This window comes from Xiphias gladius, chromosome 18 (assembly GCF_016859285.1).
Source record: "Xiphias gladius isolate SHS-SW01 ecotype Sanya breed wild chromosome 18, ASM1685928v1, whole genome shotgun sequence".
Lineage (NCBI taxonomy): Eukaryota > Metazoa > Chordata > Actinopteri > Istiophoriformes > Xiphiidae > Xiphias > Xiphias gladius.
This window is the reverse complement of record NC_053417.1, coordinates 23264928-23287861: the sequence shown is the minus strand read 5'-3', so window position 1 is coordinate 23287861 and position 22934 is coordinate 23264928. Positions and strand designations below refer to the sequence as shown.

Sequence of the window (22934 nt, the reverse complement as noted above, 5' to 3'; positions counted from 1 at the left end):
TTTGACATGTTCACATGAAAAACGACTAAAATGAGATTATCAACATAGTTGCCAGTTAATTTTCTATAAATCCACTAATCAACCAGTTGTTTCAGCTCTACTTGTATCTACTGTCAGGTAGTTTAATCCATAACATAATAATCATATCATATTTTATAAGCTCTTCATATGTTTTGTATGAAAAATCTTAATTTGTAAAGTAACTAAAGGTGTCAAATGGTGGAGCAGCGGAGTAAAACGTACAATATTTACAGAAGTATAAAGTGACGTGAAAAAAACCCCAAAAAAACTCAAGTAGAGTAACTCGAATTTGTATTTACTGAACTAGACTAGATCTACCTATTTACGTTCTGCCACTGCTGGTATCATAATTAATCCACACTACATGTTGACCCACTTTTTGCAGTTCAACGGTCTGTTTTGAGTATATGTTGAGTATATGTAAAAAAAGAAAAAGCACACAGCACCAATTTAGACAAATTTAATGTCACCATACAGTTGTTGTCATGATCATCTCTTTCTTTACCCAAAATTAAACAAGAAGGAACAGTGACCTACACCAAGTATATAAAAATAAATGACATTTAAGCCATACGTGATTAGAGACTTGAAAAATGTGTACAGATTTTGCAGTTTTTTGTTAGGACTATACAACACACACACACACGCACACGCACACGCACACGCACACACAAAAAACAAACTTAACCCCCCAAATTCACACAAATCCTTTTGATTTTGACAGTAGAAAACTACCACAGTTTGCTGAAGTAATCATACTCCGTCACATACTATTTGGCCGTGTAGTATTCTTAACTGTACTATATTACAACCATATAAAAAATTGCACATAAAAGCACAGAAATGGTTACAGCATAGTTAAAATAAGATATACTTTATATTCTTTTTTCTTTTCTTTTTTTTTTTTTTGCAAACAGTGATGGAGGAATGTGCTGTCAGTTCCAGGTGCTACCGGAGGCTTGCATATGTAAATGATGGTAATGACTAAAAGCAGTGACATGTAACTGCAGGGCCACAACAGCTCAAACAGTTCCAAACATAATCGTAACCAGTAATCCTTCGACATCTATCACTACTCCCATGATTCATACACCGTGTGCATCGTTTTCTACGATGTAACATCTCAAATTTGAACAGTGTGAAGTCAATACCATAAAGCGAGGTTTAATTTGCCTTCCTTTGCGCTACGTAGGAACAACAGCTGTGGTTCCCCTTTGGAAGAGTCAGTTTTTGTCGTCACCATCATAAAACTCGAACACCAGAATAACGAAGGGCCATTACTTCTCCTTCTGCACCACAGTTTAGAAACGAACACGCTGTTGGGGGTTAGGAAATAGCACAGTTTTTATCTTTGTCCTTTGCACCAAGACTGTGAGCTCTTCTCCGATTTATGCTGCCTCTCAGTCCCCAGTCTCTCTGCACCTCCCTGTCCTCCTCTCCCTCCCTGTCTTGATCCTCCTCAGGCTGCTGTTTTCTGAGCTGCGGGGGCAGAGGTATTTTCTGTCCAAGGAAGTAGCCCTCCTCCTCCTCCTCTGAGGATGAGGAGCATGTAGAACAGGAGTCTTCGTGTTTGTGGTGGCCCGGCTGGAGGGTCAGTGAGGAGGCGTTGGAGGAGCCCTGGCTGTCCTTTTCCTTCTTGCCTCTCCAGTCCAGGGTGTCCAGCCGGGGCCGGTCGGGCTGCGAGCTTCGGGATCGCCTCTCTGCGCCCGGATAGAGGGTGGGGTCAGAGGGCATGCGGCAATGACTCCACCCTCGCCTCAGACTCCGCTGATGGTAAGAGGATCCATCTGGATGAGAAAGAAGTGGGACAAAAACAAAATTAACTTGATCTCCAAATTTAAAGTGAGTTAATTTTTAACTCTCTGACGGATTACTTACCAAGTAGGTCCATCTGCGGTGGGACGCCTTTCTGTAGATTTAACCTGCTTCCGAAACCTCCCTCCACCTCAACTTCGGCCTGCTGGTCTTCCTCGCCCTCTTGCAGCTCCTCTTCATTCTCTTCTTCGTCATCTTCCTCATCAAGGGAGTAACTGCTGCTGATTGGTTCTCTGAAGCTGACTCTAGCTGTGCCACTGCGAGTCAGCGGGGGTGGAGAATCCGAGGGTCTGTCCTCTGGTCGGGGGACGTTCGGTGGGGGTGACTCCTGGGTTATCGAGTCACGGGATTTGACGGGCAAAGGAGGTGGGAGGATGGATGTGTTGTTGGGAGAGAGGGGAGGCGACTCGGGTGAAACGATGCGGTTCACATTTTTCTGGGTAGGAAATACTGAGGACAAAAAAAAAAAAAAAATTAGGAGGCACGTGCAGTTAAAACACAGTAAGTTTAGGTTATTATTAGTAATTACAAATATTCTGCGCTCAGTGATTTCCCATACCTTGCATAGCCTGATTCGTCCTTTCCACCCAGTTCCTACAGTCTTTAGCAGTCGAGGTTCCTCTTGAATTGAGACCAGTTCGCCCAGCGTTTTCATTTAGCTCTCCCTGGCACTGAAGACCACCGACTGGAGGTTTGACACCACTGTCCTCCGGGAGTAAACTGTAGTGTGGAATGTCGCTGGGCCAAGATGGACCTAAGCCGTTTCCTAGATGAATGTGGGGAAGAGGTGAGTAGGACCCTCTTGGATGAGGATGACCATTGGGTGCAGGAACTCCGTTCTGAACTGGAGCAGTGCAGTGGACACCTGTGAGAAGCAGAGCATATAAGTGTATTAAGATAGAGGGAAAATAAAAGTATATTTTAATTCACTTGGTAATTTCTTTGTTCACTGTTCAACATATATAAAATCTGAGTATAACACCAATGTACCACATTCACCTTTGTTTTCCACTGCAGTGTGAATGCAGTCTTTTGCAGTTATAGTGATGCCCTCTAGTGGCTTCAGTGGAGAACCACACTGTTGCTGCTGGTGTTTCTCTGCTGTGCCAGAGCGTCTGCTATGCTGAGGTGGTTTGCTCTGCAGCGCCGAGTCGCAGGAGTCGGAGTTATTGGGGTCTTCGCCCAGCGAGCAGGGCCTGGAGCAGAAGATGAGCCCCCCTCGAGGGAGGAAGGGGCGCCCCAGCAGAGGCAGTCGACAGCGGGCGCAGCAGAAACATGACTCCACAGCGTGCCAGTGCTGACCCTCGTACGTCATCTGGCCCTGGTCGATAGCTGAGAGGAAATGATTTCATGATTACGCATATCATTTGTGTCAGCTGCAGAATATGAAAATCTATCTCTACAGAAATGTTACGGGCATCTTACCCCGTCTGATCTAATAAGATTTTTGTCGTGACTTGTTATGTAAAACTGACTTAGGCGCTTAAACAGACAAGGGAACAATGTGTCAAATTTAGGTAACAAGCTGAAAGGAGCTCTATTTACATTTACCATTTACTGCATTTACTACTGATTAAAATGAAATATTGCTAAATAATTTGGTTTCTTAAGAGGAAATGGTAACAATTTACTATAAGTTAATGAATGACAATATAGTAAAAAACAATTGTAATGATATAAAATATGTCCTTATGGGAGAACTTACAATTGCAGACAAAGTGAAAAATGTCTTCATATCTCCTTACAGCTAGATTATAGTGTGTTATAAACCATTTATTAAGTGTTTAGGTACTGCTTCTAAATAAATGCTTAATAGATGTTGAGATTGGCTGAGAATTTGTTTCTTTAGACTTAATTCAGTACCTATGTGTTCTCCGCAGGTATCGCAGTACTCTGCATACAGAGACTCGTAGCAGGAGCAGCAGTACGGTCGACTCTCTCTCATGATGTAACGCTGACCGCCTAGCGCAGCCTCACACTCAAAACAACAGAAGTGCTTCATGTGCCAGTATCTTCCTTCTGCCTCTGTACATTCGTCTGCTAGAATGATCTAACATTGAGAGACAACAGTAAAAGAAAGGCAGAGACAGAGGGGGTCAGTCAGCACAGCAGTGATTATTTCCTGGGTACAGAAATAAACACAATACAGTCAGACAAATACTGAGGATTTGGGTTAACAAGATAGAGAGAAAAAAAAAAAAAAAAAAAAAAAAAATCGTTGCACTCCTGTTGAAGGCTTAGCCATCCTCCCGGTCTAAAGAACTCTTGGTCTGTCGTGCCAGATCCATTAGTCAGCTACATCAACTAATCTCTTAGGTCAAAGTGAGAGGCCATTCAAAACAAGAAGAGACACACAGAAAAATCTACAAATAACCCTCTACTATGCACTGACCAAAGCAAATGATGAAATACACCAATAGCATATCACCTGGGCCTAATGATTAATTTGGGGATAAATTAAAGGATCTTTCTACACAGGTTGCCTTTGAACAAAAGTACGCATCTCTTACACAAGTGACTCACAGCAGTTCCTGGTTTGTTTGTTTTTCTTTTTAAGACATTTTTTAAAAAAATGTTGCCTTTCTATGGACAGTTCACAGCAGAGAGACAGAATGGAAGCATGGGGTGAAAGAGATTTGAACGTGGCAAAATGAAGCTGAGCGTGCCCCTTATACCAGGGGGATGCTCAGTTTCTTGCTTTCTCAGGCCCACTACACTTTGCTTTAGAGACCTATGGTTAATGAGGGTCTACCAGACAGGTCGGGGTTCTCGGTGAGACAGTCACCTCATCGCAGGCCTGGCAGCGGGGCTTGAGCCTCTCGGCGTGGTGCCGGCCACAGTAGATCTGTCCGTCCTGGTAGAAGTAGATCAGATCGACCAGCAGCTCACTGCAGGAGGCACACTGGAAACACTGAGGGTGCCAGCAGCTGCCCTGTCCGGCCCGACTGGCAAACACTGCTATGTCTCCACCGCAGATCTGTCTGCCACACTGGAAAAATAGATTTGGTTGGGTGGGTGGGGGTGTGGTGCAGAGGAAAAGGAAGTTAGATGGTATATAACAAATGGTGAATGCTCAAGGTTGCACAGCAGTTTGCTTACATAGCCCTGTAATCGTTAAATCCCACTGAACTGTAGCCCTTAAGCTATGCCTGTGCCTACTTGCACCTGAACTTGCTCCCTACTTAGAAAAAGAAATTCTTCCTCTGCATGGCTCTGATTTAATAATACATAATAGGCTTTCACATTCATGCATTCATGTTATATATGCATACTGTTGTTTTGAGCTTCATACTGGCCTGTCTCATGAGGGAATCTGCTACATTTTCTAAACGTAAAATAAAAATTACCTGCTGGCAAATGGCTCCCATCATAGTTACTGGAAAGAGTCTGACGACGCCTCTGCCCAAGTTTTCTCTTTTCCTCTGCTGACTGAACAGCCGCAACTCCTTCTTCTCCTCATCATCCAGAGAGTTACAGTACTGGGACTGCAAGGGACACATGGAAATTCTCGTTGACAAGTGCATTCGAAAATTATTTCTCAACTTCATTCTCCTCTTTGGTTCAGTAAAATTGGTTAAATCTGGCTGTTATAGTCCTATTAATAATAGGATAACTATAATTTGGAACAAGTGTATTTTTTACAGGATAAGCATCTAGAGATGTATCATCTCGTTTTACATTTTTACCAAATATTGGGGTTACATGCAAAAAACATGTAACATGCTATTGCTTTTCTTTAGAACTAGTAAAGAAAAGCAATAACATAACTGAATCATTGTGACGACATTAATTCAGGATTATCAAAGTGAACATGTCTGAACAGAGAGGTAAAACTGATCCGAAGGTCTTAATAAATACATTGGAGTATATTACTTCAAATGAACTTAATTAAAATAAAAGCATTTAAAATATAAACCAATGAAAGTTTCTTCTGGCATTTAAAGGCGACAAATTTGGAGCCTCATACAGATCACAACGATGGATATAAAATGGACATTTCATAATAAATCTACATAAACTACTGTAAATAGTATCTGAAAGGTAAAAGATAGGACAGCATAATCCAAAACAGACAGCAAATTTATGACGTATGAAGGTTTTGTATGAAGTTTGTTCCTGACATATGAAAAAAAACAAAAAAAACAAAAGAAGAGACAAAACAAAAAACAAAAGCAAAACAAAAAAACATTTGGAACTATAAAGAATGCCCAGACCCTGGTTTATTTATTTATTTATTTTTACAACAGTATCTATGCAGAGATTGAAAGAAACCTCAGAATTAATGATAATAATAAGGTATTACTGTATTCTGATTTAGTAAGCTTACTAGACTGAAGGATTTTATGTACTTGGCATATTACCACAGTCTTGCAATGCACCAGGAGTGACGCTAAAGAGCGGAGCGTTCAATGTCAGAGTCACAGCGATGTTACCTCACTGTCGTGGGCTGGCAGCTGATGCAGCAGTTGTTTGATTCTGTATCTCTCCCCTGGACTGTTCACATAAGGCACCCTGTCCTCTGGTAAGCAGCTAAAATACTGGTATACCTGTATAAGGAGACACGTGTGTTCACGTAAAGGCATAAATGACATAGAATTAAAAGAGCAGTTTATTAGACTACAGAGCAATTTATTAAATTGCTGTCATATGTGAAAAACATTGAATATTTTTTCCATTGTTATCATATTGTTTGAGGCTTTGTATGGACATGTCTAAGAGAATGTCTGCATCGTGCACGCTTGTGTAGCATTAATTTATGTCTTGATGCTGCAACTGCTCTGCACCCTGGTTGTTACCTGTTCGGGCTTGAGCCCAGGTGGGACCCATGCGTACTCCTCGGAGGCACAGCCTGAGTCGTCATCGGAGATGGAGTGTCTCTGGATGTCTGATACCAGCTTTGTCATCATCTTTTCCAGCTGGCCCGGCACCGAGCGCACGGCGTGCTCCTCTCGCACACACTTGCAGTGCACACAGATTTTCCTGTGGAGACAGGGAAAGTGTCAGGCTTCACCCCTGGGGACTCTTCTTTTTTTTTTTTTTTAACTGATTTACAACACAAGCCAAAACTGATCAAATGCCAAATTTTTAAATAAATAAAGTATGACAGTTGGGTTCTCCTGGTGCTTCAGGTACTAAGGTGCAACACATAGTGTTAAACTTTGAACCTCACTCAAGATTTAAGATGTATCAGCTCCTTTTTTCCTGGACTATCCTGATAAAGAAAATATATCAAAATTTTAAATTTAAATGCAAATATTTTGATTTGATTATTGCGCAATTAAACTAGGGGAAAATCCGACTCTGATTATCAAATTAAGGCAGTTAGGCAGGCTCCTAAAATAAACCGAAACAGTAAGGCTATCTACATATATAATCACCACATTCATACGGGCACTGCTACAATTTCTAACCATACTATTTATGAACACACTTTGTGTTGGAGACAACATGTCACAAACGCCCACACACATTCTTGAAGTTGACTCAATTAGATTCCCTGCTGCCAAAAATTCCTAATACAACAGTTGTCACAATAGGATTAGGAACAACACAACAGAATGATCTCCAGATCAATTAAAGCTAGAATTACCGCCTTGCAGTTGTATGCCTGTGCCAACCAATCAAGTTGCAGTTTATATCCATGTCTGTCCAGACTCATATAATATATGAAGTGAAGACTTTGAAGGAATTTATTAAAGTCTCAAAGTGTAATTTATCATAATTAGCCTATGAATTCTTGAGTAATGGCCAAAAACGTCTTTTGTGAGGTCACACTAACCTTCGACCTTTGACCACCAAATTCTAATCAGTTCATCCTCAAGTCCAAGTGAACGCTTGTGCCAAATCTGAAGAAAAATTCCCTCAAGGCGTTCCTGAGATATCGCATTCACAAGAACGGGACGGACGGACGGACGGACTACCCGAAAACATAATGCCTCTGGCCAGGGGTGTCACCAGCGCGGAGGCATAACAAACCCAGACCCATTCATGCCCTAGCCACAGCAACTTTTCACCAGATCTGCATCAGGACCAGCGCATCCCAAACATTTCCTACCAAAGAAGCAGGAAATGAGGTCACTGATATAAGCCTAGTTGTCAATCCCACGGCAGTTAAGAGAGGGAGGTGAAGATGGGAGCAATAATCTCCCTCAGCCTCGTATTACGACCCCTCTTGTCCTCAGTCTCCTCACCATGTTCAGTCTGGCGGTGGGTGTGCATGCGTGGTACCGGTGGAGACGGAGTAAAGTGCCCCCAGGGTGACAGTGGGGTTTGGGTGTCACGTATTTGAATGGATGCGACACTCTGGCCATATGCAGCGTGTATTGCATGTGTACATCTCTGTTGTGATTGCATAACAGCCTGCCAGCTGGCACTTGTGGCTCAAGTTCACAAGGCACAAAGCTGCTTTATTCCAGCACCCAACCCCCACACGGCCAAAAAGCCAGCACACAAACGCACACAACTGCTCGTAAACTGCACGACAGCTCCTCTTCCTCTTAATCAACCGTCTCCTAAAAAGTCTTTGGAACGTTAGTGATGACGGGTAATAACTGCATGTCAATGTGAACGAGCTCTTCTCTCTTTACCCAACACAAGTTAATTGCCTAGGAGTTGACAAAACAGAGTTGACAAAAAAAATGATACTATGGGATCCCATTATCTTTTCTCAGGCCCAGGACAATGAATGCCTGTAATATACAAACTGTCCTGAGTTGGCACCTTATAAGGCCATGGTCGACAAGCAGGTAGAACAAATTTAAATAATAGTAAACACGGGAGCTAGGCTTAGGCTAAACCATGTTGGCACAAATCTGGTCCCAGCTGTATTTGTGTGTGTGTGTGTGTGTGTGTGTGTGTGTAAGTTACTTTGTACTTGTGTGTCTGCGCTGACCAAAGGGGAGGGGGGGGAATCCAAACACATTCCTATGTAAGTGGGCAGGAGGACACAGTCGGAGACCTGGCATGAGGGGACAGATGGCAGATGCACCGCGTCTCACCCAGTCTCAGCCCACCATAACCCCTCTCCCCACCTCCACCATCAGGGCTTCACATGATGAAAGTGTTTGTAATAGGGATATAATCACCAGCGGGTGCCAACCCCCACATGAAAACTACAGTAATTGAGAGATGACAAAGAGCCAGTTTGGATGAATTTGGGGTATGGGCGCATGCAGGAGAGTCTCGGATCACGTCTTTGCTGATTGCTCTTCAGATATCTTGCCATTAGGGCCAAGTTTGACCAAAGCCTTGTTTGTGCACATGCCAAAACATTTAAAATCACTTCTTCTGTTATAAATATAAACCAGAGGGACTCAATATATATACAAGAGACAAAATGCTGAACACACAAATGAGAAAATCAGCAACTGCAAGCAGCATCTCCACAGTATAGTGTACTGTATAGATTGAATATCCAGGGGAGGCTTTTCCAAAACATACCAATTTTATTTTGTCTTTTGCTGGAAAGTGGTTGTTTAATCAAGACTTCACTGAACTTAAAAGCAGTACAAAACACTGCAATTTATTTTCTGTGCCGAGCCATATCCAGTTCAATTACTTGAGCCACAAGCCCCTGATGTAATATAACTAGGCTTTCTCCCCTCGGGATATGTACCAAAATTTGGTACTGATAAGACAAGAAATCATTACTCGGGAAGTTCAAAGAGTGGGAAATGTCCACTCAAATGTCTTTGATTGTTCTGGTGGAAATTTTTGGAGCAAGCATAGATATGACTGCGGCTAGCTAAAAAACTAATGACATCCATGAGTTTGAGTGAGAGCGTCAAAAAAAAACTGCACAGAAAAATTTAACTAATTAAGGAACATTATATTTATATAATTTATATCCAAACGGTGCTGTATAGGAAATTGAAAAAAACAAGAATTACAAGGTAATTGTACTACACTGAATCCATAACCAGCCATATGTGTTATTAACAAGAGGACACAGCAGATGCTGCTTTGGACAGGGATCCACAATCTGCCTCTAAATTTGCTTTACTGCACCAAAACGTTATTACTGAGACCGCTGGTACAGCTGGTGCTGCTGCTGTTGTTGATGATGTATCGTTTGCTTGTGTGTGCTGGCTATAGATAGGGCTGCAATGATGATCGATTATTTTCATTATGGATTAATCTGCAAATTATTTTACTCGATTAATCGTTTATTCCAAAACCTTAAGATAGTCCGTTTACTGACACATCTTGAGAAAAACACAGCAAATTGTCACATTTGAGAAGCTGGAACCAGAAAATGTTTGGTATTTTTGCTTTAAAGATGACTTATATATTTAATTGAGTATCAAAATAGTTGCCCGTTAACTTTCTGTCCATTGACTAATCGATGAATAGACTAATTGTTGCACTTTTAACAAATAGTACATTCATAAATAATAAACTATACAGTTATGACATAATTGTTTAAATAATAATGAATAAAACTTTAGATAATAAAGCAGGGTGATAGAGGACATAAAGGGTAAGAAAATCTGCTTTGTCATGCTGATGGGGTATTAAATGGAAAAGTAAATAGAAGGTAAATATTGACACTATGTGGAGCTGAAATAAACTCATTTGAACTTGTAGAAATCAGGCTTAACAGCTTTAATTAGCTTTGGCTGAGGGGGTTTGAAATAATTTTGATTTTGTTGAACACGGAGATTAAGGCTTGTTCACCTCTTGGATCCTACACTGACCTGAGTTTGGCCAATAATACATTAGCCTGTACTTTCAACTGTGTGTGTGTGTGTGTGTGTTTTTTCTAATTCTTTAAACGAAATAACCTCTCCATGAAGATACCATATAGTTTTCTTCTAAAGATAAATTATAGGAAGGTAACTGTGTACAAGGGAGGTGAGTAACAACACCACCTGTAAACGACGTCATGTCCTGCACTTGAAGTCCACACAGATGTGTCTGAAAAATCCCCTTAAAGTCAGGCTATGACACACAAGAAAAATTACCTTCTAAACACACATAAAAAAGCCTGAGTTTACTCACAGCCCAACTTAATGACTGTTTGAATTTCTAGTCCCTCTAATCCTGTTAGACAGTAAAATATGGTTTTTTCATTACCTGCTGTAATCATGACAAATAAGCCCAGGTTTGCCTGTTGACGCTGACCCATCCAGACTTGTTTTCCACTGAAACTATAGAAGGTTTGCATCCAATGGGCGGCTACTACTGCTCTGCCTGTCTGTCAGTCGGTGCAGGATGTTCTACGGCAGCTCCTTCCCATGTGGTAATTTCTCTGTCTGCGCGGCTCTTTTCAACGTCGCCGCCACCCCCGACTCCCACCCTCCTCCGTGCTGATTGCGGCTCTAACAAAAGGCGTTACAACACTGAACGCAACGCACTACACGAAATACAAACACAGTTGTCAAGGTACGCGCGTGCTCGTGTGTTTCTTGAATTTTCTTAAAAAGATAAGCTAAAGTACACACACAGTGGACTTTTCTTTAACACATTTCAATTTAGCCCGACTATTTACTCACTCTCTCTTTGAAGATATGAAACATCAGAGTCCGAGTAACAATCATGAAGAGTGAACTCTCAGTGTCTCTTCTCCTCTGACCAGACGGCTCTGACTGATTCATAACAGATGGACCATTTTTCGCTTTGATTCAGTTATTAATCTAAGTAGAGCAGATTTTGAGCCTATGAGCAATGCTGTTCTGTGCAGTATTTTTCCTGTTATTTGATCAAGATGGCCCTGCATGACAACAAAGTGTCTCTGGTGAAATATCAAGCAGACAGCATGACTCTCAGTCTTAGTGAAGTCACGACACATCTCTGAATTCATTCCAGCTCATATGACTTCGGTCAGTCACTTTGGATGAAGGTCAGTAAGACAAGACCCAGTGTGCTTAGATGCTTCATTATTCACATACTTTTCTTTTATTAAAATTTCATGTTTTTTCATGTTGCTTTATGCACGAAAAAAATGTTTACCGCAACAATTCAACAACTCCAGCATCGGAGTCAGCAATGCTGCTTAGTTGTGGTAGCCACAATGTAGAGTTGCAACAAATAGTCAATTGATCCATTAGTCAATTGACAAAAAAAAAAAAAAACAGCAACTATTTTAATATAGTTTCAGATTTTTCTAGCAAAAATGCCAAACATTGTCTGGCTCCAGCTCCTTTTATTTAAAGATTTTCTCTGTTTCTTTGTCTTGCATGATAGCAAACTGAATATCTGTTTGTTTTGGACCGATGGTCGGGTAACAAGTAAAACAAGTAATCTGAATGTCACTTTTACTTTCTTCACTGTTCTCTTTCACATTTTACTGATATAACGATAATCAGCAGATTTATTGATAAAAAAAATTATTGTTAGTTAAACTAATAATAGCCCTACCGCAATGCAGTTTTTAGACAACTAAATTTCGGACAGCATAGAGATATATCATAGGTCAGTATATAGTTGTTAGTACCGGTGGGGCATCCGCTATAGCAGCCATGAAATAATCCTCTGCTTTAAATGTGTGCTGCTGGTGTGATAATCTATAACTGAAGCTGACTTCAGGGGGTTTAGTGAACCCCTTTCAGATGTGGTTCTGAGAAACAGATGGGCCTTGTCCTATAATTCACTGCCACTAATTAGTGACTGAGTAATTGCCACATGTCCACCCAGGCTAATAGTGATAGCGACTTTGAAGACTTTTGAATCATGGCGGGGACCTGTGGGTCATAAGTAACTCAATTCGCTCGCTGCTGGGCAGCGGAAGCACCATCTGCCCCCAACCTCAGTTTGAGCTCTGTCTGAGAAAGCGCAGGATGAAGATGGATCACTTCCCTCTCAGCAAGCATCAGCAGCTGAGCCTGTGGTCACTTGGCTGATCTTCTCCATCGGGAAAGGTGTGACTCTAAATTGGCCATTCGGGAAGATGCAATTAGCACCAGACTCTGGGGTCTTAACAACTGACCCCCATAAATCTCAATCATTTAATCATTTTCAAGTTCCTCATTCTCCTGGATCAGCTAAGAGACTTCAAACGTCTAAACAAGACATTTCGCTTTGTCATCACAACTCAAAGTCATTTCTGATCTGTCCTTCAGCCAAATGCATAATTGAGCGGCTTCAACAAACCACAGCATTGTGTTAATACTACACAGATTAAAAATACTGTAAACAGATCGAGTCGTACAGGGGCCACAGTTGTACTAGAGTGTTGCTGGAGGTAGAGCACAGCACACATGTTTTAGATTTCATCTTAACTTCTACGCTTTTGTCTTGACCTGAATAGAGAGAACAGAACTGAATAAGCTACAAGATACAATTACAGTCTTCTGGTTACATGAAGTACGCATTCCTGTGCCTGTTGTTTTATTTCCTCCACTACCGAGCCATGGTTGGCTTCAGCCATGCAGTGCCCATCTGGAACTGTGAATACAGCATTTGTAACTGGGAATAAATGTTCCTCCTCTCTTTCTACATTCATTTAGCTGTGTGTCAAACCTGGTGATTGTAATATATAGCCTTAAAGTGTGGAACCACTAAACACAACACAACGTAATCTGTATCATACAGCTTCCCTTCTAAGCATTCGACTCGTTGCCTCTTCTACACTCAGAAATAATCAAGGGTAATTTTCTACAGTTTCGTGTTGCATAACACTTTGGCATAACAATGTCTGAAATGGAAACTTCCACTTTCTTTCATTTTATACATTAAACCTTAATGAAATACAACAGTCACATCTGAAAAGCATAAGCCACAGTGAAATGGAGAAAGGGGGAGACGGTGGGGGAGATGGAGGGAGGTATGAAGTGGTCTAGAGGGTTACTATCACAGCAGTAACACCTAATCTTATTAGCGTGATTGACAGGATTAGACTAACCAAGCGACCCAACCAGCTGGATAGACACTACAGGAATAAAGACGGAAGGGGGACAAAAGGAAAAGGGGGCTCAAATAAAAGTATGTGAGTACCCGCTCAACAGAAGAAAATAAATTGTTGTTCAGGCGGTCCTTTGATAGTGGTTAACAACTCCTGAACAAATAGGTGTAAGAGGTACTTAGGCTGACATTTCAAGTGGCTTGCGCCTAAGCTTAAAAGGCAGTAATTACAAGAATTGAAAGTCCTTTTTGCTGCAGAGACTCCTATAGTTACAAAAACTCTCCAAACACTAAAAAACACAATATGGACATCCCACAAAACACTCATCTTTCTGCTGAGCAGAGCTCGCTTTGTGTCCGCAAAAACTTGTTCCAGATGAACGCTCATTTGATTTGAACAAAAGAAAATTATCTGTAATATCAAGCAACACAATGCTTTTCACCTTAAAAGCCTCCTTGTGATCAAATACACCATATGATCCTGTTTTTAGTACAATAGATGACAAATGCTACACTGTTAGGAATAGATCTTAAGTTTAAAATCACTGGAGCTCAGACATACAGCACATGTTGCAGGATGACTATTGGTAATCCTGCTGCCCTGTATTACTTCTGTTTTTCCATGAAGATAACGTCAAGGCAAACTAAATGCAGCTGCTGCTGTTGCGTATGTCAGGACTTAATGGCACTCGTGAGTCTATGGCACTGATTCTTTACGACCACAGAGTCAGAAGGACTGATTGGCTCCGTGAATTTCATGTGGTGCCCTGACTGGGTCATGTTTGTTGTCTTTTGATGTATATCTGCGCTTATCGTGTACACAGATCACAGTTAAGCTGATCTCCTTTCGTAGCAATGTTGCTGTCTTTCCAAAGACGTACAAATACACACAGATGCACGGTTTAACTCGTCAACTACCAATTCTTACATATGCAGACTTCACTTTTAAGTACCTGCAGCCCAGAAAATGTTAGCATCCTTATATATTGTTAATAAATTTGAATATAAAATCAAAAACAAATTTAGTCCCTTGCTAGCAGCCATACACACAGTCAGTCTGTCAGCATGACAGACACTTTCTCCCCACATTTGGCAGAATTTCTCTCCTGTTTTTCTGCTGCCTGGATGTTAACTGGCCTCATGTTATCAGAAACGCAATCTATGTAATAGCTGGTGTAGAAAAGATAATTAAAACTCAAATCAAGCGCATCTTGTTTTGTGAGTGAGTCAACACATGTAGGGACGCCTACTTCACACAAGTAGGCGTCCCTGTACAAAAATGGCATTAAAATATTTAGGGTTTCATTTTTTTTTTAAATACTTTTTTGAAGTTAAACTGGGAGCTATTTTTTGAAGATTACCAGCCTCAAAAAAGCTGATATCAGACAATGCTTTTAAGTAGCTGATTCTTAACAATGGCTGCACAAAATTCAAAAAGCAGCAGGAGAGATTGTGAGTGTACCAAAGGTGAATACAGAGTACAAGAAAAACATTTCCTGCAAAGGTAACAGGCAGTGCTGGTAATGTTTAAGAGTCCAACAGTTCATACCTCCAGCCATGGACACGGAAGCCGGGGCACTGGTCTCCACAGCGCATGCAGGGCTGGCCTCTGTCTGGGTCCTCTTCCTCCTGCTGAAAACAAAACAAAAACTCACATCAGCTCACATCTTGGAATACCATGGAGTACCATTCATACCTTTAGAGTCAAGACCGTCAAGTTAAAAGATACAGTTAGCACCCACAGTGTTTGCAACACATGGCCGTGGAAACATCAACAACATGTTGAGTGAGTGAATGAGTGAGTGGTGTTTCCACTTAATCTACAAGAACAGTGCTCTTAGAGTCAATCGCTTCGGCAGCGTTTGGGGTGGATTATGGGTTGTCTATAGATTACTTAATGACGTCACATGTAGAGTCAGTTTATGAATATCCCTACATTATATCAAAATCCTAGATGATCATTTTACAGTATGTAAGCTTGACCTGGCAGAGATATAAACATTTAGGCATAGTACGCATGTGTAACATCTGTATACAAAAGTTGTATTTGCCACAGCTTGTGACTTACTGCAAAAAAAAAAAAATCACACCACTGGTGGTTAGTCTGAATACACCTCCATGCTCAAATGTTTTCATGCTTATACAGGACATAATTTTCTCTCCTAGATTCTGATTTGACACCAAACACTGCAGGTCCTGTTGAGTGTGTGCAGTCACTAATTAACATGGTAAAGAATGATGACTACATTTTGCGGTGTGTGTTAAACTTGACATAACTAGCCCCTAGGTAAACCTGTTTGTTTGAGACCTGTCCTCAAATTCAGCCACACAGTTAGAGTCAACTTTGAGTCCGAGGAATGTCTTTACTGCGTGTTTTGAAGCAATAGAAGCAAAATCTGAAAAAAATGCCTTTTGGCAAAAGTGCTGAGCAATGCATCTGACTAAGCCAACAGCAACTCAACAGCTTAGCACTAAACCAACCACCTCATATCTCACTTCTATTTCTGCAGCCTAGTGTGTGTCTGTGTGTGTGTGCGTGCGTTCGTGCGTGTGCACGCGCGTGTGTGTGTGTGCAGACCATAGACTGTACACATGGGCCTCTTTTTAGAGATGAGAGGAAGGAAGCAGACACAGGATGAGAGCTGCACCCTTTTCCCTCTCCATGTAGTCTCTACTTTCTTTTTCTCTAATGCCTTAACTGTAGTGTACCTCTCCTATCTACTGTGTGAAGAGCTTACTGTTGATAGGGTTTTTTTTTTCCTTTGTTGATTACTGGCTCTTTCCAGATCGCTAAAAACACTGTAACTGCATTGTGCTATCTCTGTGTTTTTTTTCCCCCTCTGATGGGACTCTGACGCTATTGTTTTCCACTCCCCCAGTCAGAAAAGGACAAAGTATGTACCACATTTGTTCTGTACGTTAAAAAAAAAAAAAAAAAAAAAAAAAGACCCCATGCCTTTTTGGCAAGGTTTTTAAAAGCCCGCATGTACAAAACTGAACTTAAAACTTACTCTCAAACATTAAAACAACACTTACTCTTTACCTCAAACACATGAATGAATTTCGCATGACAATGCATAATACTCTACACATACTACATGTGCAGAGTTTAATGAGCAAAGCTCTGCATTGCAGATATGTGATACAGGGCAACACAGAGTTTGCTTTGCTTATCTCGCTGATATCTGTGGGTTGTGAGGGCTGTTTCATGGATTTTAAGTGCTTTACTAATGCACTGAAGAACCACAGATGCATGAACTGGAAGCTATTAGCCACTTGCGTTCTTGCACTTTTGACCATAAAATGATCTTTTATGGAGTTTTTTTTTTTGTTAATTAGAAAATATTCCGTTTGAGAAGTTGTATAAATTGTTCCAGGCTGGAGGTGTTAGGTTCTGTGCCCTGATGACAACATCCAGTTTTGTAGGAACATGAACTAGTTAGTCCAGAAAAGTCCTACGTGTCAGCAAATAATAATTTACATGCTGTTTTTAAATGCCTCATAGTGCGCAAAACGACACACACCCACACAGGCACATGCACACACACACACCCACACCCACACACACAGGGATCTGACCTGCGCCATGCTGCCTTATTAATCATCGCTTTGATTATTGTTAACAGAGCCAGGTATGAAAGGTGACAAGATGGGCTAAATGAAGCGTACAGATTACTTCTGGGTGACTGAACCTTTCAGTTGTTATTTCCTTACGAGAGAGCTCCTGTCGGAGCAACTGTCACACACTGACACGGTGGAGAAAAATGCCTGTATATTTAACACTGGTGTACGACTACACTCCTAAATATCAGATTTATTAAGGTTACAGAGAATGAAAGTAGATAGCTGCCGGATAAAAACACTTCTGGAAATTGTAGCCGACCTGAGACAATTGAACTTGAGGACACTACAGGGTCTTACTGACTTTCCATTCATAAAGGGGAGAAATTAAATGACACTTCATATGTTCATGTCTTCATTATCATTTTACGCCACTTAGGCACTCTTTGACCTGTTTTTGGACATGAAGCCCAGTTCATCTGCCAGTGCACAAAATTTCAGAGCAGACCACAGACAAATCATCTTGACTGGACAATTTTGGGGAGTGGGAACAGCTTTAACTTATTTACTTCATAACTTGTCTGTGGTCATTTATGAACACCGTCCCTCTTGAATTACACATTTTGAAAGAGATACCAAGGCTGCTGATGTTGAAGGCTTGCAACCTCCGAACTTGTCTGGAGGTCTTTGAGAATCAGTCAGTCATAACACAGGTAATTTAACAAACACCTAAATCTCTCGACCACAGCAGGTACGACCTACGGGACATAATGGTACCTGCTAAGGTTTGCTAACATTAGATTAATGTTAATTAAGATTGTAGCAGAAAATGCCTGGAATGTATTTAACAAAGCAAAAGTGTTTTGTTTTTTTTTGCATATAAAGTTGCATATAAATTTAGTTTTTCATTTGTAAGCGGTAGAGAGGTTAGAAATGTTTAAAGTATTAGGTTAGACGTAAGTATAAAATAGGGTTTGCTTTAGGTCAGGGTAATCTTGTGCAGTCAGATCTCTATCTGATCAACCTCACAGAGCTGTGAAGAAAATTTTATCAAAAAATGATAAGAAAAAATAGACAGATACCAAGACCTCTGGAACTCCAGAAGCAGCCATTCGATCAGCTGTGAGTTTGCAAATACCCACCTCTGGCTACTGAGGTTAATTTTGTGATCGGAAACAAAGAAGTCCATCTGAGGCTAATATTACTTGTCTGATGAAGAACGACAGCCACGCTGTCTCTGCCCTTCTCTAACAATTTTCCGCTTGAATTTCTGCAGAACTCCGGGAGGTTGATAAAATGGAGGTCTGCCAACCATAGATTAAGCTCAGCATTATGATCTGTTTTGGAAAAAGTCTAAACTGTTGATATAAAGCTGTGGTCTCTCTCATTTGATAATGCTCCCCCACTCTCCACCAGACCACTAACAACCACCCACAAAACCTTTGAGATTCGCACTCACTTACGGACAGATAGCAATTTACAGTTAAGCACGGGTAAAACTGTGATGTAATGAATAATGAAGGATTAGTGATCCTGAGAAAAGCCTTAAATTTACTTGAAATAGTCCCATTTCGTGTAGACAACATGAGAACATCCTAAATAGTTTTCACAACATTCAATACAAGTTTGACAACGTTAAACTCCATTTACTCTAATTTTACCTAGGGAAGAAAAAAGAAGACCTGGAGATGACCTTATCTGTAAACATATCCGCGATGCATAAAACCTGTCAACTTGGTTCTAATTGACACTGAATGCGATTACAAAATCAAGATAGATTATAAGATGGAAAAAAACCTTTAACTAACTTGTTAGTGATTGGGTTTTGGTGAAAAAAAAAAAAAAAAAGGACCACCTTTCAACCTTGAACATTACCTGCTGCCAGTTAGTTTTACATTTCCTTGAATGTTTCCTTATCCTGATAGAAATGTCCTACATGTCAAGGCTACACAGAGACTTCAGGGTTTCATGTGTTTTTCCTTTTTAGTTTTCCACAAAAACATAATGCGTCAAGTTTCTGACCCAACTTTGAGGTTTGCCTATTGTGCTGTGCGTGAAGGATGTGATGGGAGTGGTGGTAGGAAGTTTCTTCTATACTAAGTGTGGGTAAAGTAAATAATACATTCGCAAATTCACATGAAGTCACATGCTCACACTTTAGACCAGTGTCAGACTTTTCATATCAGCTCCCTTTAAAAAAAAAAAAAACCTAATGGGTTTAATCACATGGCGCTGCCTCGGTTTGCTTGAGCCCTCTGTTGCTACCAAGTAACCGTGTAACCAGGTAATGGACAAACTGAAAGCCTGCCAGCTTTGTTATCTGACATGAAGGCAAGGCAATCACACTGACTCGGCCGGGGATTACTTGCAATAGGAGAGGATGTAAAAGTAATACACCTGAATGATGTCATTAGGCCCATACTGAGGAAGTGGTACTCCTCATTCTGGAGGAAAGCATTTCAAAGAGCTCACTACCCAATTAAGAGAAACGGCTAAGTGCCATTTAGGGTTTGCTCCTCTCCTAAACGTTGTGGTGTAGGAGGGGGTTAAATATTAACAGAAAGGGCCAGAGGTCAGGGGCCTTTGCTGCCTTGGCATGCTGAGTGGATACACCTCTCCTTGCTGGACAGGATCAGCGCGCCGCCTCTGTTCTTGCTGCTCTTACGGTTTACGCATCGCTGCTTCCGGCTGCTGAGACCAACCCCGAAAACAACGTTTTTCAACTCGATGGGTTTACCACATATTCAAGTGTTATTCTGTGAATCAAACAGAAATTTTATTGCTGACCGTGCTGTAGTGAGCAGGGACGTAGTGTCATTAGTAAATTTGCAAATTTGACTTTTTTTTCCCACAGCAGACACGTTGACTTGTCATGGCAGGAAAAACGCAGGTGTTGCTAATAACATGGCTCCATTCCATGACAGTGTGAGATTGAGCCAGCATGCACAATACAAGGGCCCTGAAACTGAAGTAGCTAAATGGAATTGAGCAATCATCAATTTTATTATTTACACCTGTGCTTTTTCTACTGTGACATGTCAAAATGTCTTCAAATAAAAAGGCCTATTGCTAGATATTCAGCAAGTCACTATCTAAAAGGTATTTATTGCTAGAAAAAATAGCCAAACTTGATATTCATCCAGACACAGGAGACAGCTCAGATCCCCGGCAATTGGCTAGAACACATATTCCAGGTTTAGTGGATATTGTCATAGTACAAGAGCTTCTACGACACAAAACAATCACAAAATAACTATACATGCATAGAGTTTCGTCATGCGACAATTTGACTGCACGCTGGCAAGTAGAACGTGACAGCAAAACTGATTCTTAGATCAGTCAGTAATATCAGTTTTCTGTCATTGGATCAGACTGTACATCCACCCTATCAATCATTGGGAAAACAACTGTTTCAACATATTGAATCACACCATATTTTCACACCGCATTCTCTGCACCTCTTATATCCTGACATCAATAAGAAATCGGCAAGTTCCCCAACTCTCCCTCCCACTGATCTATTAGCGGAAACAATCAGTTGATTGATCGATCAGTAGAAAAATAATTGGCCACTATAGTGATAATCAATTACTGTCTGAAAAAATACCAAATATTTGCAGATTTCTGCCTCTCAAAAGGGAAAGTTTGCTTCTTTTGTTTTTCATATATCATTGTAAGCTGAGTATTTGGGGATTTTTGGTCGAACAAAGCAAGACGTCCGTCACCTTCGGCTCAGTGATGTTTCATTTTGCCTTTGAGTAGTGTTCTTTTTTACCCCCTTTTATCTGTATTTTATTTATTATTGTTATACTGTGTCTTTATTTGCTTTGCCTTTATTTGTTCTTTTTTTTTTTTTATTGTGGAGCACTTTGTGACGTCTGATCTAGATAGGTGCTATATAAATAAACTTTACTTACTCACTTACTAATGAAAAACATCGTTAGTTGCAGCCCTATTAAACTACAAATAATCTTAAATTTGTTCACACAAAGGTACAGACAAAATACATGCATATTTCAGAGGTGTTTAAGTACACTTTGCACTTCTAAATATCTGTGTTGTCAAATGATTTACAACTCACTTTTTTTTAGTGGTGATGTAACGGAGTGTTGCATAAAATATTCATGATTCCATTAATAGCTGAGTGTCGTTATTGTGTGTGTACGGTGGGAACAGGTGCCCTGACTGTTTAAATGTTGTTAAAGCACTTACACAAAGGATATGTTGCTGGGCAATTCCAAGATCTCCATTTAGTACTAACAATGTTACATGCATACTCACTGACACAGAGTAATGCCAAGTTCAGAGAAAGCTAAAATGGTTTGCTATTAGACTTGCGCATTTAGGCCACTTTGAATTTGAAGTTTTACAGGGGGGGGGTTGTTATGATGAAAACCTGACAAAGATAATAAACATGTTCAGGTTACAGCTACCACATCCCAACCTGCTCAGGTAAAAAAAAAAAAAAAACATGACGTAGCCTGACCCCTCCTGACTTTACCTGGGGCGCCCGAAATGACCCAAGAAACAAAGAATGTATGGCTTTCTGGTACACAGCATCATAAAATAACACAACGCGCTTTGTCTTCAGCGCAGGAAACGAGTCGGACATTTCTTAGTAAAAAAAAAAAAAAAACAGTTCACCGACATAAACGCCAGGTGAAGAAGGTGGGACAAAGTTTCTCCTGGGCCGTTTTCTGTGCTGGACTTGAATACCCCGACAAGTTTGTTTCAAGCCTTGCTATTACATACAAGCAGAAAGCGGCCTCAAACCCTTAAAAAAAAAAAAACAGTCATTCAGTATGATTTGTGCTAAAATGAGACTGTACGAGAAATCGCCCAAAACGTTTACGGAGTTGTGAGAGTCACCAAGGAATAAATGTGTGGCGAAAAATAAGACACTTACCGAGCGGCTCGACCGTCGCTTTTTAGACCCGCGCAGGAACATAATGTCGGTCCGACGTTAAAAACACAAAGTTTCCAGGTGAACAAGCGGGAGGGAGGAACACAGAGGTAGCAACATTTAAAGTAGCACAGCCTGGGTTAAACTACATGATGTTCCTCTCAGGCTGCCCCGCACTCCTCACTCTCCCTTAGCTAACTACTTTGGCAACTTAACCCACAAGCTAGTCTGGCTGAAAAGTGCAACTTCCGGCTGAGCTTTTAAAGTAAAACGCCTATTAACCCCCATGTTTGACACTTCTCGAGGAGAGGCAAAACCAAAGCCGAATTCAGAAATAAATGTTAATTGAATACACATCTCAGCACTTTATCGGTCAAAATATGTACTGACAAACTCTACTGATTCAAACTGACACCTCCCTCGCTTTTATTTTGAAGGTTTGATCGCTTGACAGCCGTCCCGGCACAAGCTATCTAACTTGACGAAGCTCCAACTTTACCTCCCGTCCCCAGACCTGAAGACAGGCGGTAAACTGACCCAAAGTTTTGCTTTTACTTCACCTGGGCTACAAGGAAGTCGACTCCTTTGCATACAGTACCTACTCTCTTCACCCCGCCTTATAAATCCCACCCACGCGTTTTGACTCACGCGATAATTTATCTTTATTAATCCATCCGCAGAGTCTGGTTCAAATTGTTGCATCGTGGAAACATTTAAGCATGGGAGGAGTCGGCGACTGCAGCCTTTCAATCTTAGAAATAAGTATTTTGTCAAAATTTTTCGATGCGCTTGG

The 22934-nt window shown here is 40.9% G+C and overlaps 1 protein-coding gene across 2 annotated transcripts; it reads right to left on the bottom strand.

Annotated features, from left to right (window-relative positions):
* Window positions 1–467: 467 nt before the first annotated feature.
* On the bottom strand, window positions 468–22377 carry prickle3 (prickle homolog 3). Of its 2 annotated transcripts, XM_040153979.1 has the most exons (11): window positions 22145–22377; window positions 15227–15309; window positions 6633–6816; window positions 6270–6383; window positions 5184–5321; window positions 4622–4825; window positions 3700–3886; window positions 2836–3168; window positions 2396–2701; window positions 1900–2286; window positions 468–1808 (listed from the first exon to the last, which is right to left on the bottom strand). In XM_040153979.1, exons 1-11 carry the CDS (start codon window positions 22184–22186, stop codon window positions 1348–1350), a joined length of 2439 nt encoding a protein of 812 aa, XP_040009913.1. In that variant the 5' UTR covers window positions 22187–22377; the 3' UTR covers window positions 468–1347. The 2 variants fall into 2 exon arrangements, with proteins under 2 accessions (XP_040009913.1, XP_040009914.1); XM_040153980.1 differs by lacking the exons at window positions 15227–15309; window positions 22145–22377 and adding an exon at window positions 10912–11039.
* Between the last annotated feature and the right edge of the window lie 557 nt (window positions 22378–22934).

Excerpts from the sequence above, each read along its gene's own strand:
- prickle3 (XM_040153979.1), bottom strand. The coding sequence starts at position 22,186 with ATGTTCCTGCGCGGGTCTAAAAAGCGACGGTCGAGCCGCTCG. Across the intron at positions 15,310-22,144 it reads AGCGACGGTCGAGCCGCTCG|CAGGAGGAAGAGGACCCAGA; the intron begins GTAAGTGTCTTA and ends TTTTGTTTTCAG. Across the intron at positions 3,169-3,699 it reads TACCTGCGGAGAACACATAG|CTATCGACCAGGGCCAGATG; the intron begins GTACTGAATTAA and ends ATTTCCTCTCAG.